Below are 18463 nucleotides of genomic sequence, written 5' to 3' on the forward strand. Positions count from 1 at the left end.
GATTTTTGTCGATTTTTTAAGGGGAACTTATTTTGGCGGATCAACGAAATTTTTAATTTTGGCGGGAACTTATTTTGGCGGGTGGCGATTTTTTTTAATTTTGGCGGGAACTAATTTTGGCGGGTGAGTAAAATATTTAATTTTGGCGGGAACTAATTTTGGCGGATTTTGCCCCAATCCGCCAAATCCGCCAAAATTAGTTCCCGCCAAAATAAGTTCCCTTAAGGTATTCTTCTTATCAATGACTTACCGTGCCAATTGAAACACTGTCGAGTATTGATGTATGCTGATGACACAGTCATATATTCATCAAGCAAGTCGTTGGATGAAATTGAACATTGTATAAATTTGGATGCAAGTATCATTCACGATTGGATGAAGGAAAATTGCCTAATTCTTAATCCAAAAAAGGGCAAAACAGAATTTGTCGTCTTTGCGTCCCGAAAACCACAAGCCTCTGTCAATATTGTGATCGATCAAAATGATATAAACCAACCAGATTATTACGAATACCTTGGGATTCAACTGGATACTCACCTTAACATGAACCATCACCTTAAAAAAACATACAAGCGTATAACCTCACGCATCAAACTTTTATATAAAATACGTTACAAAATTTCTCCAAATGTTGCTGAAACCATCTTTAACGCAATGATCCATCCACTGTTCTTTTACTGTTACGACGTATTTGGTGGAATGAATAAAACATGGATTGGAAAATTTGAGTCCCTGCTGAGAAGAGCTAAGCACATCATCAAAACCCGCAAGAATTGGTCAACATTCGTCACTCAAAGAAAACGGAAAGTAGCAATTGATGTGTTCAAAGCCGTTAACGATATTACTGTTGACAGCAATTACAAATTGGTTAGCCATTCGATTAACACCAGAGGAAATAGATCTAAATTAGTCTTACCTATCATCAAGACGGAAGCTGGTCGGAAGCTTACGTATTATCAAGGAGCTTTAGTTTTTAATAGTCTCCCCTCTAATATCAGGGAAGAAAAGAGTATGATAAATTTTAAAAAGTTTTTGAAACAAAGTGAGTTCTAGGTCTATTACCTTAGCTTGATTAATTTTTTGCTGAGATACCCTGTAGATACAAGGCTTTGTAATTTTAGAATCCTATTTTTCAAATTCGATTTTGGCAACTTACCTTAGCTTGATCCTATACGTTACAGGGTGTCTCGGAGATACGCTATTGTTTCTCTGATTTCTAATGTTGAGAAGTTTGAATCCTAAACTCAAATTTTTTCTAATTCCCATTTTTGCTATTTTTCTGTTCATAGTCTGCTATTTGATTTTTATTTTCTTTTCTTTCTTTTTTTTCTAACATTCTCATAATTTTATATATATTATTTAAAAACAAAAAACAATTTTTGGCTCTTTGTTTACTTTGTTTATTTTTGTTTTAACAGGTCACTCGTTGATAACAGTGCAGATATATTATATCATACTGAAGATGTAAACCTGTATAAATATGATTAATAATAATAATAATAATAATAATAATAATAAAGATGGTAATGTCGCTGAGACATTTCGTTAAACCTGTTTATTGCGTGGACTACTGCAAGATGATACCGAATGGAACAATATTTTGGAGGAGGCTGTCAACTTTCAGATGCCTCGGCAATTAAGACAATTGTTTGCAATAATACTTATTCACTGTGAACCTTCTGATCCTTTTACTTTGTGGACAAGGTACAACGGTTCTATGTGTGAGGATTATCTTCGCCAAGTGAACGAGGATCAAGCTGAGTACAGGGTGCTTCAAGATATTCATTCTGTACTGAGACAATTTGGTAAATCTCTTACTGATTTTAATCTTCCAAGTTTAGATGAAATACCTCGGGCTGAAAACATTGACATAGCTATGGAGGCTGAAAGAGCTTCTCAACTAAGGGCTCAACTTACTGAAGAACAGACAGCACTAGCTGATGCAGTTATAGAAGCGGTTGTAAATGTTGCTAACAATGCGGTCCAAATGGTGGCAGCGGTAAAACCTTTACTTATAATTACATTATTTCTGAACTTTTAGGTAGAGGTTTTCAAGTCGGAACTGCTCATTTACTGGTATAGCAGCAACTTTCTTGAAGGGTACCACCATACATAAACTGTTTCGGTTGCCAGTTCCTATTTTAGAAAACAGTACATGCAGCACAACTCCAGTGTCTGCTTATGCTGCAGAGCTACGACAAAAAAAATCTCTTTTTACTTGATGAATCTTCAATGATCGTCTTCTTAAAGACATTTGCAATAGCGAACTTCAATTTGGAGGTAAAGTTGTTCTTTTAGGTGGTGATTTTCACAGTTATTGCCTGTTGTCAGAAAAGGAAAACCAACTGAGATTGTTGACGTGCGCTTAAAAAGTTCTCAACTATGGCATTTGGTAACAGAATCTTATATATTAATTCCCTTGCGTGAGTAAAACTGTGAGTCCACGACACGGAAATCACGGGTCACTTTCTTATGACGTGGCCGTACGCTAAAATTTAACTAAAAAAATTAGGGATGTACTGCATAGAAATCGCACATAAGGTGTAAATATATAACCCGCTGCTAATAACGATATAAATATATATACCCTTATGCCAAAAAACTCTATGTTAGCATACATATATAGGTATCGCTACATATGAAACGGTATTAGATATTCACAAAGCATACGGACTGTTAAATGAAGTTCCTAGCATAAAACGGAAATTGTGTTTACGAAAAAGATGGCTGTTCTTTTTGAGTATTCTCTACTCTTTCATTCAAAATAAATCTTTAAAAAAACATTTGAAGAAGAGCATGGTTTTATAAATTAATCATAGCAAGGTTCTGTAAGGTTTTTTCATGTTTTATTTTCAGTTTTGATTATATTATTGTTGCCAGACATGTTTTATAGCTAGCATCATAAAAAGCCAACCACCACCAACAACTAGCTAGCTAGCTAGGAATATATATATATATATGTAGCCATGTTCTTTATACCTAGCTAAGTCTCCAGTTTATATTTAAGTGACTAGCTATTAGCTGCTGTAGCTAGCTAATGCTAGCTTTAAACTGAAGATTCCCAGTATATATATATTCCCACAAAACACATCAAACGTTATTAACCCTGAAAATTTTAAACATTTTCCTAGGTTTTTTTTGGTTTGCGAAGTTCTTTTCCTCCAAATATTCTGAAAATAAAGTTCAGAAATTACTTATTTTTAAAATGAAAATTTAATTTGTTTCAAATTGTGGGCAAAAACCTTAATCAGCATGCTAAAAGAACTGACTTTTCTTAATTTAGAATTACTAAACACAACCATTTTCTTACAATTAGTGTAAACTTTTGTGCGTATGGCTTATATTTAATACACCAAAAGAGCTACTTTGTTGATTTCAATTTTATACTCTTCGTAAGCTATTTTTTTTGACATTTCTGTTTTACCACTCAATTTTTACATTTTATAAGTTATTTGGAACAGAATGGTATGAAATAGACCAAAACACCTGATGTTAGTTGTTTTTAATTTACAGGCTGTGTCTGTGAAACTTTAAGGGGAACATTTGGTGGAAGACAATGGCATGACATATACTGATAGAACTGATTTTTGTTGTGTTAGATGTTATATCTGAACCTTTTTGACATTTTATGTTAATTTTGCGAGGAAGGACCATATATATATACACAGAAGAAGAATTCAATTTTACACCTTGCAAGCTTTGTTTTTCTATATTTTGTATAAATTCTTACTGGGGAGGACTCCATGCAATATATCGAAATGACTGATCCTTCTCGATTTAAATTTGATGTGTTCTAAATCGTATATAGTTTTGGAAATTTTGTGTAAGATTTAATGGGTAAGGGCTAGATGCAATATGTCAAAAAAACTTTTTTTGTTGAATCAGAAGCACTCCCTACAACCATTCTTTTTTTTACAGTTTGTGAAGCTTTTGTGAGGAAAGAGTGTATGCAATATTATCGAAATAACTGATTTTTGTTGCAAACTGTTTTTCTTTGGCATTTTGGATTAAAATATTGTTTTAGAGGGCATATGCAGTAGATATATGTACTGAAATAGTTAAATTTTGCAAACTTTGATTTTGTCGTTACCTCTCATTTTTTACATTTTGATTAAACTTTTGTGGGAGACCGTCGGTATGCGAAGGACCAAAATAAGAGATTTTAGTATTATTTAGAATTTGTATTTTGTGTTGCAAAATTGGTGCAAAAATTGACATAAAATGAACTTATATACAGATTGATTGCTGTTGTTTAACATGACTTATTATGACTTATATATATATTTTATGAACATTTGTGACAGAATACTATGTGAGATTTGAAATTTTGTTTACTTTATTGATGGTAAAACAGCATGCAAATTGCTAAAAAGACTTTATTAATTTTAGGTTTAAACACCGTTATTTTGTTGGCATTTTGTCTAAAGTTTGGTGAGGAGGGACTGTATGCAATATATCAAATAATGTTTTATTGCATTATAATTTGTCCTTGCAAATCCCTTTTTTTACACCTTAGATAAAAAATTCTGTCAGAGGCACAATTTATTGTTTATTTTTCACATTGTGTGTCAACCTTTGGCAGGGTTTGCAATAAACTAACTGATTTTAACATATACAATGAGAGAGATTTGTGTTTGACATTGATCAGCTTTTTTGTATATATGTGGCGTTTTAAGTGATTTAAATTTTATGGGTGAGATGTATGTTGAAATGCTTTTGGAAACTTCTTTCCGAATAATTTTCGCATTTGTCAGATGGTCAGAGCAAGTAATTTTAGTAGATTTAGATTTTGAATGTCACATAAATACTGCAGTTGTTGAAAACCTTTAATTTTTTTGGTCATTTATATAATAATGCAGATGTAAGATGCGCACTGCTGTATTGTTTGTTTTTTGATGGACATATATCTGCTACATAAATTAAATGGAATACAGTGGATTCTTCCACGGGAAACAGCTAGTTTAGATTAACTTGCAACACGAGAACAAGGTCAGGAGAACAAGAATTTGCTGCATGGCTTCTGTAACTTGGGAAAGGTGTTTTACCTGTTCGGGAACAACCACTATTCCAAGCTGCAATTGAAGTGTTACCTAATTGTGTGTTACAACAAAATCAATGTATTGTTGATAGTTTGTATATTTTCACCCATAAAATATGGCATCATCTGTAATACTAACACCTACAAATGATGGTTCACTTCTCATTAATGATCAGGTGCTGGCGTTATTGCCGGATGAAGAAAAAACTTATTTCAGTGCAGATGATGTTGTTTGTTATGATGAGGAGGAACGGAATCAATATCCGGTGGAATTTTTACATAGTATCACACCCTCAGGTATGCCTCCTCATTGTCTAAAATTAAAATCTGGCGTTATTGTTATGTTATTAGGAAACATAAACATAAATAAAGGTTTATGTAATGGCACTCGCCTTATTGTAAAACATCTTAACGACAACTGTGTCGATGCTGAAGTTCTCACTGGAAATGCCATTGGTGATCGAGTACTTATTCCAAGGTTGGAACTTGCACCTTCGCATACAGGTATGCCTTTTGTTTTGCGTCGAAGACAACTTCCACTAAGGCTCTCTTATGCTATGACAATAAACAAGGCACAAGGTCAAACTTTTGAAAAGGTTGGTATATTGTTGCGCAGGCCATGTTTTTCTCATGGCCAGTTATATGTTGCTTTTTCTAGAGCAAGATCATTTGAAGATGTTAAAGTTAGCATTGTCCCAACCTTCAAACAACGATGCATTGATGGGAAATGGTATACTCCAAATGTGGTTTTTAGCCAAATTCTGAATTGAGAATATTTTTCTTACCATTTGGATCATAGCATGTATATATTACATTTTCAGCACACTTCTATCGTCTATATGTTCACATGTTATGTACAACCTTGCTGACGTGGAGTAGTAGTAAGGAGTGAATATACCCAGTTTTTATAAATACAGTCGACGACCAAGGGAAATTCCCTAAATATTAATACGCAATAATATTAAATGTAATATATATGACGTCATCAACGCACGCGCAATAGCATATATATTATATATGCTGACATCAACAAAATTAGAATTGAGTAAAGGGAAATTCCCTACTGCTAGTTACCAGAGTTCTATCAAATAAATATCACCAAGGAATATTGCGACGAATGCGGGATTGATCTTGATAAGTACGATCGCTGTAAATGTGGCAGAAGGTTAATCATAAAAGGAAGGATGCTCTGTTGGCAACACTATATTATGTATGTGACATACAATAATGGGTGGTGTAATTGTGAAAATTCCTAGTTGGGGGTTCAATTTCCATAAATAAGGGGATGTTCAAATTTTATGGAAATAATATCGAAACCAGGGATTTTTACAGAGAACCAACAGTACTAAACATCGAGGAGGTTCAAATTGAGAAAATTATACTAAACGATCCCATCCAAGCCAACAAGGGTAAGGATGAACGGTTCGTAGTGGGCTACAAGAATGACAGTAAGATATCATCGCTAATAATTCAAACACCAAAGGGTTTATATAGCAGGGGTGCCTCGCGTTATGTAGATGGCTCGTCGCTTACCATGTCATTTGACATACATCAACATCCAGAATGGTTGGAGAAATATCAGATCATCCTAGACAGGATCGAGAAACTATATGGTAGTGAATTCACAGCCTCGCCAGTAAAGAATGATCGGTATCTGAACGCAAAGGTCAAGAAATAGAATGGGGGAGGTAACGACCGATTTCTATGATGCTATAGTACCAGCAACCGTGTGAATGTACGGCTATCATCAAGCTATCCAGCATTTATAAGCAAAGCTCCAAGCACTATCTGCAGGTACTACTCGAAGAGTGTAAGTATAAACCAGTGGAACTTTCCAGGACCAGGCACCTTATTGATTCAGATGACGACTACTAGGAGCCATTCGTTGTAGTATACTTAAAACTTGATAGATTTTTGTATATTAATGTTGTATACAAAATTAACTATAAATGATTTGAAAAGAGAAGCCGAAGAATTGGGTATTGTGGGCTACTCCACTATGAATCGTAGTCACCCTTCATATAATATTTTTTACTAGGATCATAGGGTAGACCCAAGAGCTCTTGCAGTTGTCGATGAATCACCACCGTGTACCCGTCATTAACACGTAGCCTGCAGAGTCCATTTTTCAGAACAAAAAGTTGTACCTTGCCCTGTGCCTGACTGTTGACGATACTCGCTAAATCCTCGATCTTGTACAACCCATTCATTATTTCAATTCGAGTAACCGTCTGATCGGGCCCTACCTTACGGGTCGTAAAATCGTTGTTACTGTAGAGATTCAGCCATGTAGATCGAATACTAAAGCAATCCTCGTGCCCTGCCCTAGATAGTCTTCAAATATCGTAGGCTTTTCGATATCAGTGATATACAGTTGCTTCATGTTTCTTTAAAGAAAGAATGAGTATATATTCGTACAACCCACGGGCAAAGTATGCCCCTAATCATGGCAGGTATTTGGAACGGCTTAAAGGCTCGGATCTCATAGTGCAGGATATAGAAATAGACGCGAAAGGCTCGTCATTTAAAGTAAGATTTCCCGATATTTTCGTTGACTATGTTTTCCACAGTAATCCTCCGATTAATGCTTGGAGGACTCATCCATTTAGCATTTGGTCGACACAATTGAATTTTGCGCTATTTTGCGCTACATCGTCTTGTGGGATATCAATGCAGCACTTTAATTCTCCTTTACCGCTCGTGCGCGCCGTTTACCGATTCCATATATACTTCCAAATTCGGAAGATCCTCGAAGAGCTAAAGATTCCTTTACCAGGCTCTTCCCGCTTTAATCGTTTGAATAACCCCTTCAATAATCAAAAGCTCCAGCAATTAGCACGTGAATTTGGAGTATCTCCAAATGAGCAAGAATGGAAAAATGATAGTATTTTCAGTTCATGGCAATCCAAACGTAAAGACTTCCCCGGTGCAGGACCTAGTTACGTCGATGAAAATTCATGGAGTAGGTGGATAATCGAAAATAGTCAGGGTCTTACACGTATTGGTATAGAGAAGATTTCCCAAAGTGTACGACGCTACGCGTATTTGATTTTGGAGTCCCAAGCCAATGCGCGATCAGCCAACGGCTTTACTTGACGACCTTTGAACAGCTGTTGATTAGACCTACAAATACAGGTCAAGAGATTGCGGAGTTGGTGAATGTTTTGAAATATGCAAGATCCAAGGTCGATTATAGTGTTGCCCATGGTGTCTACATGATCCCCTCAGATATGAACCTGAGGATCGGAAATGTACAACGATTTAACAACAAAATCCTGATTAGTCAAGATCACTTCGATATCGGTGTTAATCCGACTATCAACGCTCCGCATGCTGTTTCAAAGCCCATAGAAAGGAAGCAGGCACATGATATACCCCTCCCTCTACCATCCTCCGAGGAAGCTGCTGTTCATGAGGATAAAAAAGACATAGTTATCACGTTGGGAGTAGGGCTAATCCTCGCACATATTTGGATGAAATAGGTCTAATGTGTTGATCAACATACTAGACTCTCATCGATTATTTCCACTCCTTCTGTTACCTACATAGGCAACGATGATACCTACAGCACCTGCTATGGCCATGTACAAATGCCCTGCTACAAATTCCACGACTTTAGCAGCTACTCGGAAGAAAAATGAAACGATACTAACAATAATGCCCGGTAAAGCAGCCCCTGCTTTGCCAGCAAGGTACTTCAGGAACCGTCCTAATCTCTCCAGCTGCTTTCTCACAAACCCTTTGCCTGCAGCACTACTTCGTCCGGCAGCACCTCCACCACCCGTGAGTGCTAGGACCAAGGTTAAAAAGAGCAAGCCAATGGTACTCACGATGCATGCTATAGTTATCCCTTGCTCTTTGAATAGAATGCTGAGCTTTTCTCGTAGGGAGTGATCGTCCCCAGCAATCTTCATCAGCTCGGATTTAATGGATCTCAGTTGCTTAAAAACCTCGGAGGAAAGACCGTGCCTACCTAGTTCATCCTTCTTATCTTCCTTCAATTTCTTCAATTCCTTCTCAAGATCATTAATATCCTCAAACCTTCGTACCCCGCGCTTTTGTTTTTTAAATTCTTTCAACTTACATCTTTCATATTTATCTCGCTATTATATTGTACAAGTTTATCCTTCACCCCCTTAGTAGTCTTTTGAAGATTTTCAATGTCGAGCTTTAACTTTCTCATATCAGGGATCTCGATCTCATCGTCGATGCCCGCGAACGAAGTGTCTGCATAACCCTCTATGTCATGAGCAAAATTTTGAATGCTATCAATTGTTTCAATTTCAATAATCTCACCATCCTCTTTACCCGAAGTCTCCTCACCCTTCTTAACAAGAACATCAATCTCCAGCGCGAGGTTCTGAGCCTGTGCCCGACCACAATTATTGGGGGTAGAGACATACTTGGTGAAGCCCAAATCGCGAATATCTCGAGCCGTAAGGCCATATTTGTGTAATGTACTTAATGCTAGGAACCCTGTCCCATTCTCCTTCGTAAGCATTATACTTTGAAAAAAAGCTGTTCGCCTTCACGTGTAAAACTACCCCTAGTGATATTAATATCTATCAGGGTTTTATTAAGAGGTCCCAGATCTTGATTATTAAGATATGTGTAAAAAGCACTGACCTCTTCCTCTAGTATAGATTTTGTTATTCTATCAAGTGTATCTTCCTGCTGGTTCGTCGTGGTATCTCCCGCTGTGCTGGATACGTCTTCGAGCCCACGGAACTCCTGAGGCACAAGGAGTTCACTAGGGACATTCTCGGGCCCAAAATCATCCATCTGAATACCTTCAAAGTCTCCTTCGTATCCTGGATTATCAGCCATTTATTTCAATCCACAATTGCCTATTAATAAATGTACGGAACTATTTTAAATCCCAATAAAGAATTGAAGACCATGATGGCGATGAAGGGGAAAAACAAAGAGTGAAAATATCTCACGTGCCATCCACAATCAACCCGAACGAGCATCTATATGTTGATGTACCCAACCATGGTCAAAATAATGTAATTTTTCCAGGTTCTCTCAAACTCCTTTTTGACCTTGAGCTAACTGGTACAAACAGCAAGCGTACAATTGTGAGCAATATCGGCAAGTCCCTGGTTCAAAATCTCGGAAAATCTCGGAAAGTCGTGTCCGTGGCTCTCTGGTGAAATTAAAACAAAAATGAGAGAAAGGGACCATTTTTTGAGAAAAGCAAGGAAATATAACAACAGTTTTGACTGGGAAAGCTATAAAAGAATCCGTAATAAAGTCACCACTCTTTTATTCGTCAAAGTAAAAAGAAATATCACCAAAACATTTTTACTGAAAACGTAAATGATTCTAAAACATTTTGGAATGAGATTAAAAAGGTTTACCCGGTTAAACCAAAAAAAGGTGTTAGTAATGTTATCGATGTTGATGGATGCTTAATAAGTAATAAATCGAGGATAGCTGGTTGTTTCTGTAAATTTTTCTCAAGTATCGGTTCCAAACTTGCGAATACTATTACTTCCATTGGTGATCGGAGATGGATGTATTATGAGTCGAGCAAGCTTTCCCTTAACAAGAATATGTCAGTGTTCAAATTTAATGCAGTTACTCCTGATTTACTTAAAAAACGACTAAAGAAACTGAAAGTGTCAAAAGGTGCCGGACCGGATGGAATACCGCCTCGTCTCATAAAGGATTGCACCGATGAAATTGTACTTCCATTATGCTACCTACCTTAACTTGAGTCTTCGGTCTCATACGTTTCCATCGGCTGAAAAAGTAGCACGCGTGACTCCAGTATACAAATCGGACGATAAATCAAAACTTGATAACTATCGACCAATTTCCGCGCTAAATGTATTCTCAAAGATTATTGAACAAATTGTACATCACAACTGTACAATTATCTAGAAGAAAACAACCTTCTTCAATGCCAACAATTCGGATTTCGTAAACAGCGATCTACGCAACAAGCGGTGTCATTGTTTGTCGAAACTATTCGCAAAAATGCAGATAAAGGAGAATGCACTGGGGCGATTTATCTCGACTTGCGAAAAGCCTTCGACACTGTGAACCACTCGCGGCTTTTACACAAACTCCAACTGCATGGCATCCATGATATCGAGTTGCAGTGGTTCGAAGATTATTTATTCAATCGTACCCAATATGTCACATACGATAACATAAATTCATCACCTCAACAGATTACTTATGGTGCACCCCAGGGTTCAACCCTGGGTCCATTACTATTCCTTCTACTCGTTAACGACTTACACCAATTACTAAGTAAATCGAAAGTACTTTTGTATGCCGATGACACTGTTGTATATTACTCATCAAAATCGAGCAAAGAAGTTGAATCAGTTCTTAATAACGAAGTCCAACGTATTGCAGACTGGATGAATGAAAACTGTTTAATAATAAATCTTAAAAAGGGAAAGACTGAGTTTGTCATGTATGGAGCTCATCAAAACCTACGTAAACAGGAAGAATGTACCATCAAGATAAATGCTACGTCCATTAACAAAGAAGATAATTATATCTCTCTGGGGGTTTATCTGGACAACCATCTGACACTACAGGAACATCTCAACACAACGTACAAAAAGGCATCTGGGAAGCTCAAATTACTCAAAAGTATTCGATATCTTTTGACAGCTGACATAGTAAAATCGGTTTATAATACTGTTATCCTGCCGAATTTACTTTATTGTTATCCAATAATGCTGTCTTTATCGAGAACCCAGGAAGACAAGCTACAATATTTACACAATCGAGCGTTTAAAATTTGTGGTGGTACCCATCAATGGGATTCTATTGCAACAATCAAGAAACAAAGAGCTGCGGTTTAAGTTTTCAAAAGCATCAATGGCATCACTGAAAACCACTTCAATTTCGAGCAAATCAACCACACAATGAATACTCGAAGAAATCAATCAAACATCAAACTTGGCCATCTTAGGACTGAATTCGCAAGAAAATCTTTCGGTCATCAAGGTGGTATGATTTTTAACGAATTACCAACTGTACTGCAGAAAGAATCATCATTGTTTTTATTTAAAAGAAGCATTAGGGTTATTAAATTTTGAATTTTACTTTTGTTCCCACACAGCGTCGCGTCTAATTACCTCTGCACACTTAGATTTCCTTTCCATCAGTTTTGTATTTCCTCTTCATGTCTTTTTCAGTGTGGTGTCGAAACTATCTATCCCAGCACATTCGCCTATTCTACTATCTTGTATATTTCATTTTTTGTCTTATAGATAATACATTTTTTTTATCATTTTTAAAATTTTTAAAATTATTTATTATATACTTGTATATACAGGAACCTTATTGATACCAGGATTGTCTTTATGAACCCTGATTAGGACACCTGTAAATAAATATGAATAATAATAATAATGAAATAATCCGCATAAGCCTGAATGGTAATGAAATACAAAACATACAAGATTACAACGTGCTCGCAGTGTACCGTGATCTCTGGATTTCAAAATTTGACAGGGACAATAATTCTACAGGGTATCAACCCTAACGACGGCACCGTAAGAGCTCTGCAAGTCAAAGCCATGTTGGGAACAACGAAGAAAAGGCGATCGCTGAGGCCTACGGCAACACATTTTTTATTCCTATCGGCAAATTTTTTGAGTTGACTCGTGATCTCCCATTCTACAAGGCGGGAATCCATGATCGACTCCAGTTCATCCTGCACTTTGCACCGTACGGTGACGTGATCAAGGACTCCGGAACCCCAGCTGCGGGGTCAACCGCAGCCAAACCAGCCGATGCTGCCTACAAGATCAGTAATATATCGCTAGAATTTGATAAGGTGACCAACGAAGAATTGGCAGGTGCCATGATGTTGCGGTACTCGAGGCTAGCTGTACCATACGAGAAGGTTCTGAGATCGAAAGTGGTGACCTTGAAAAAGGCTGACACATCCTACAACCTACAATTAGATACACCTGCAAGGAAGTCTTAAAGGTATCCTCTTATTATTTCAGGATCCTGCGGTGGTTAAGGCGTATGCTGGTAACAACGAGAAATTCTACAACCCCAAGATCGAGAAATTCTTGATCACTATCGAGGGTGAGCCTAATCAACTGTATAGCCACGCGATGATGCCAAAGGACCACCTAGAGCAAGTAGCGGAGCTCTTCGGTCAGCATGATTCCATAGTGACCATTGGGCAGTTTTTTACGGAAAGATATGGGCTATTTATCGACTTCAGAGCAAGCCCGGATCCTACCTTACACGGGAGCGGGCGGCCTCTGCAGAGGTTATCGGATGGTATAAGCCTACATATCAGCAAGAAAAACGATGGCAATGGAGATATCAAATGCTACGTGTATCTCTTAATGGACGCGCAATTGAATATCCTAGGGGGTAGGTTCCATTCTGTTGAGTATTGATCAATATGTTCATAACATTATTTTATGGTAATACCATAGAATAAACATGGCAAGCATTATGGTACTCACGGGCGGGGCGATAATCAACGCGCTCGCATTTTCAGGAACTAACTTTTTATTCTAAAAAATAAATGGGCACGGGGAAGCGGAAAGGAAGCGACATCACCTGACTCTTGAAAAGCTTCAAGCTGACCAAGCAGCTTGGGTCCGGGATAGACAGAAAAAATAGACTGGTATAACCGACGGCGGGAGGAACAAAAGCAAGCTGATGAAGATTTGAAGGAACTCGATAAGGGTATGAGACAATATTTCATCGCGACCATAGAGAAAGCTGCAAAATTATCCGATTTTTATACACCTTCGAAGCAGCAACCAGACGGTAAACTCACCTTCGTTCTCGGCTCCTTAGCTCTTTTGGGGTTCGTAGCGTACAAGTATATGTTACGTGTTTTTGATATGTATAATAAATGTCAAAGCATATTGTTACTCCAGAAGAAGCGAAAAAATTAAGCAACATCTATTACCAACCAGAAAATCTATGTATCGGAAGAAAAGCGATCAAACTACTCGCTGAAAACTCTGGTCTTTCCAAAAAGAGAGTTATACACTGGCTATCTAGGCAACTACTATGGCTCAGACATATCAAAGGCCTGAAAAAGATCAATTACCCTCATTTCACTATTACAAAACCTAATGAGATCCACCAATTTGACTTGCTACACATGCCACATGACAAGCTGTATGGAAACACTTATAAATACATCCTCACGGGTATTGATGTAGCTTCGTGCTACAAAGTGACAAGGCCATTACGTACCAAGAAAGCCAGCGAGGTAGCCGACATGCTCAAGGATATTTATAAAGCAGGACCTCTCAAATATCCGAGTATATTTCAATGCGATAACGGCTCGGAATTCAAGTCAGATGTGACGAAGCTGTTGGAGAGCCAAGGAACCGATATTAAACGGGCTACCACCAAATACCACCATACTTTCACGGCTTTCGTCGAAAGCTACAACAAGGTACTCGCGGAAAGATTGTTCAAGCCTCAAGATGCCCAGGAATTGGTCACTGATGAAACAAGTACTACATGGGTCAAACACCTATACAATATCGTGAAAAGCATGAACAACACCAAGACTATTATGATAGATATAAAACCTTCAAAGGCCATTAAACTCGATGAAGTACCGCTTGCGAAAAGCGAGGAATATCCTGAGGAAAAGCCTCTACCCGACGATGGCCTTTACCTCTATCTCCTACAGCCTGGAGAAGAACATGGGGATGCAAGGAGACGTGCGACGGATGCCTATTGGAGCAAGAAAACATATAGACTCGACTATATAGTGACAGGTACGAGGTTATTATATTACTTGACAAAATGACCCCTCACGTAGTTTCGTGTCAGATGAGCTCATGCTAATACCAAAGGATGTAGAACTACCTCCCGAGCACGTTAAAAATTGGTAATATTTCTCGATTTTTGTGGCTCATAAGAGCTACAAAAACCATATAAGAGATTATGTCATGCTGATATCATACACGCCCTCGAATAACTCGCGCGTGGCGTCATCTGGTATACTAAAACGATTTCGCCATGAATTAGCTATACCAAGATTATCATCCTTGAACCTATTCCATGTATGTACGGCGTTTGGATCATCGCATATTGGATGTCTCTCGATCATATTAGGATACATCTCCCGTAGGGTGCGGAGTTGTTCATTTAAGGATCTACGTTGGCAACGAATAATATAGTGGGGATGTTGGCCTTTTTTCCCACATTCATTAGAATCATTTTTATCAATAACACAGAGTACATTATCGTATGGATAACCATTAGGAACATACCGATCACGAAGCTCCGCAATTTCCAATGTTCGTAGATATAGCTGGTTCTCTCTCTCTTGAAGGTCATCAGTGAGCATTGCCAGGGCTTGACGATGTTCTTTGACGGTTTCTTGTAATTTTTCGATACCCTTTAGCGCAAGCCATCTCATAATCTCAACGGCCTTTGGTTTTTTTGAACGCGCACAAATCTCAAGAGCAGCGTCCAATGTAATGAAAGCATCATGAGGATATTTTCCTTTGCCAAGGGGTTGGTTTGAAACCAACCCTATTTCATTACGTGAAATGATTGGAATATCCCGATACGACTCTGAAATATTAGCAATACCCAAGAACCTTCCAAGATCTACACGTTTAAAAAGAGGCTGATTTTGCGCATCGAATATAGTCTCAATGGCAGGTAATGTGTTTAACGTGAGTGACATTTTTATTTAACTAATACTACAACCAAGATCACAATGAGTAGGACGGTTATGAAAAAATACTTGGTATTCCTTTTCCTTTCTAATACATCCCTTAGCTCTTCGTCAAGAGCCTCTAATTGAGATTCAAGGTAGGTATTCTGTCCATCGCCTCATAGCAAGCCCCCAGCTGTTGTTTTAATGTTCTGATATATGACATTTATTCTAGAACATTCCAAGCCCCGGGGTGCTCGAGACGAATATATAGGCACGCGTGCTTGGACTTTTTCAACTGATTCTTTATAGGCTCCCAGTCGTTAATTATGTTTGCCTCTTGATCCAGCAAAACAAGATCACTTTTCTCATGTGTGTACCAGAGAAATAACTGCTTCTTTTGTCTCCTCAGATTTTTGGGAATCGCAGTATACGATTGAGTAAGGAGCCAGAGACTGTGTCTTTTATGTCTTCCGGAGATTGCGAGCTCTAGCAGGGGTTGCCTTTTTTTATCGAGATTTTCATCGGCTATCGTGTCGTCGACAATAAACAAGCTTTCTTCGCCAGCCAACAGCGACGACAGTTTGCCTATCCAATGGAACAAATTATCACCTGAATCAATAAGAAATACATAATCGTCTTTCCAAAGCAATGGTCTATCGAGATAAGAGGCATTCCATCGGAGAGTAGGGCAGAGTAAAACGATATTGTGGAATTGTCCCCTGTACTCATGCTCAAGCAGATCAAGAACTCTTTGAGTTTTACCGCACGACGTAGGGCCTGTAAATATCGCTGTATGGGGTTCTTTAACAGTACCCAATATGTTTGTTGTATACCATAGGCATACAACAAAACCTTGAAGGTGCTTACTTAGGCTTGGGGACGATAGAGGCTGGCAACCACCCCTTGCTTACGGCCATCTCACGGCTTCCTCGACCAGCTGTAAAATATGCTACCATTTTCATAACGTCATTTGTGTCCAACTTTGTGCTGGGACTCGAGATCCCAAGGAACCTCTTCCCAACCATAGCATATCCAATTGTGAACCCGAGGTCCACTATTGTCTCATATATCATATCGATGATTTCCTTTTGCTGAGGGGTAACATTTGAACTCATGCTTTATTATATGCCTATCGCATATGAAAAACATCAATATCTGCCTTAGGCTCCTGCCTCACGCTTGGTTGTTGAACCGCTGGTGCAGGCTGCTGGGTACCCGCGGGTCTCTTACGGATAAAATAGTAGGCACCTACCACGAAAATTATTATAGTGGCCAGGCTTCAACCAATGTATATTCCACTTCCTGACTGTACAGAACTCACTCCAGAAGAGGTTTTGACTGGAGGTTGTACAGCACCCTTTTGTTGTCTAAGATCTTCTTTCCTCTTCTTCATCAGTGCGGCTAACTTGTGACTCTGTGCGACTCTCCCTGGGTGCTTTACTGGTTTTGTTATTACCCTCTCTTCTTGTAACTGTTCGTTGCTCACTTTTATAAACCACAGGGCTTATAAAATCTTCTTTTATGATGGAGAGCTTGTATCATTCACCAGTTCACCCTGTTTAGACATCTGCGTATGGTTGATGGTATGGGCAGCTACCAACAGAGGCGCTAAAAATTTTCCGAATGCTGTATAAACGAGGATTCCAAGCTCAGTCATAGATTCGCGGATGATCAAATCATTTTCCAGATCATTACGGAGAGCCTCTACATCATCGATTGGTACAAAATTGCTTATGGTTTTGCTATATAACCCGAGCGCGTGAGTTGACAATGCCTTTGCAATTTTTATTCCTTTCTCATGGAGGTCCTTTTCAAAAAATTCAGCATGTATTTTGTCAACTGCTTCATCTGGTGCCTTGTCAACAAAACCTTACAGTACAGTACAGTACACTTCTTCGGTAAGAGATGCTGTTTATTTTTGTGTATTGCATCTTTCAAAACCTGACGTTTGTCGATGGGTTTTGGGCGGTGTTCAAAAGCTTCTGCTGGGGTATCAACTTCATCGAAAATAGCGGCTAGATTAGACATCTTTATTAATAGCTTTCTATACATACAAAAGCAGAACACGATCAATACGTACGGCAGGAGTACAGCGAGACATAGGGATATCTCGCATAGCATGTTTATTTTTCAAAACAAAACCCTCGTAAGGGAACCCTCTGGGTGCTTTGTTGTTTTTGTTGTTGTTGTTGTTTGAACCCAGAGGGTTTTTGATTCTGAGAGTATACCACTCAGAGCCTTTGGTTTTCCATATCCGAGGTGTTTTTCAGTGCTGTCCTGCTTTGCAGGCTTAGTGTATTTGCTCTTTATACTCTATACAGAATGTCGTGCTTGTACTACGCATTAACGAAACCCACCCTGTAAGTGAGCACTTTCAGAAGCCGTTCCTAGCACTGACATTTAACCGGCATTTTGGCACAATTTTCCCCGACTGGGACAGTGTGTGGTAGAAACCGGGGCGAGACGGCCGTCTCCAGGTAAGGCATGGTCTCGCCAGCCCATCCGTACCCTTCAGCCAGGTCTAAGCATGCTACCACAATTTTACTATATATCAAGCTTCGTATATAGCTATTCAGTATCACCTTGAGTATTACCTGTGTGAAAATTCACGCATCACCGGTTAGGTCGTTCACGCATCATGTAGAAAACCTCTTGATCATTCAGAAATGTTATCATTTCTGAATGGACGAGGCAAATGAGTTTGTTCTTGTTTTTACCGACTCATACTGAAAAGGAGATATATCTACAACCTTTCTTTTGATTCTCCGCGATCCACATTGGATGCA

At 38.4% G+C, this 18463-nt stretch overlaps 1 protein-coding gene across 1 annotated transcript; it reads left to right on the forward strand.

Moving 5' to 3' along the window:
- Positions 1-5154: 5154 nt before the first annotated feature.
- Positions 5155-5930, forward strand: LOC130630060 (uncharacterized). Its single transcript, XM_057443459.1, has 3 exons — positions 5155-5542; positions 5697-5768; positions 5860-5930. The coding sequence occupies exons 1-3, from the start codon at positions 5155-5157 to the stop codon at positions 5928-5930; spliced, it is 531 nt and encodes a 176-aa protein (XP_057299442.1).
- Positions 5931-18463: the final 12533 nt, after the last annotated feature.

The sequence above is a fragment of the Hydractinia symbiolongicarpus genome, chromosome 2 (genome assembly GCF_029227915.1).
Source record: "Hydractinia symbiolongicarpus strain clone_291-10 chromosome 2, HSymV2.1, whole genome shotgun sequence".
Classification (NCBI taxonomy): domain Eukaryota; kingdom Metazoa; phylum Cnidaria; class Hydrozoa; order Anthoathecata; family Hydractiniidae; genus Hydractinia; species Hydractinia symbiolongicarpus.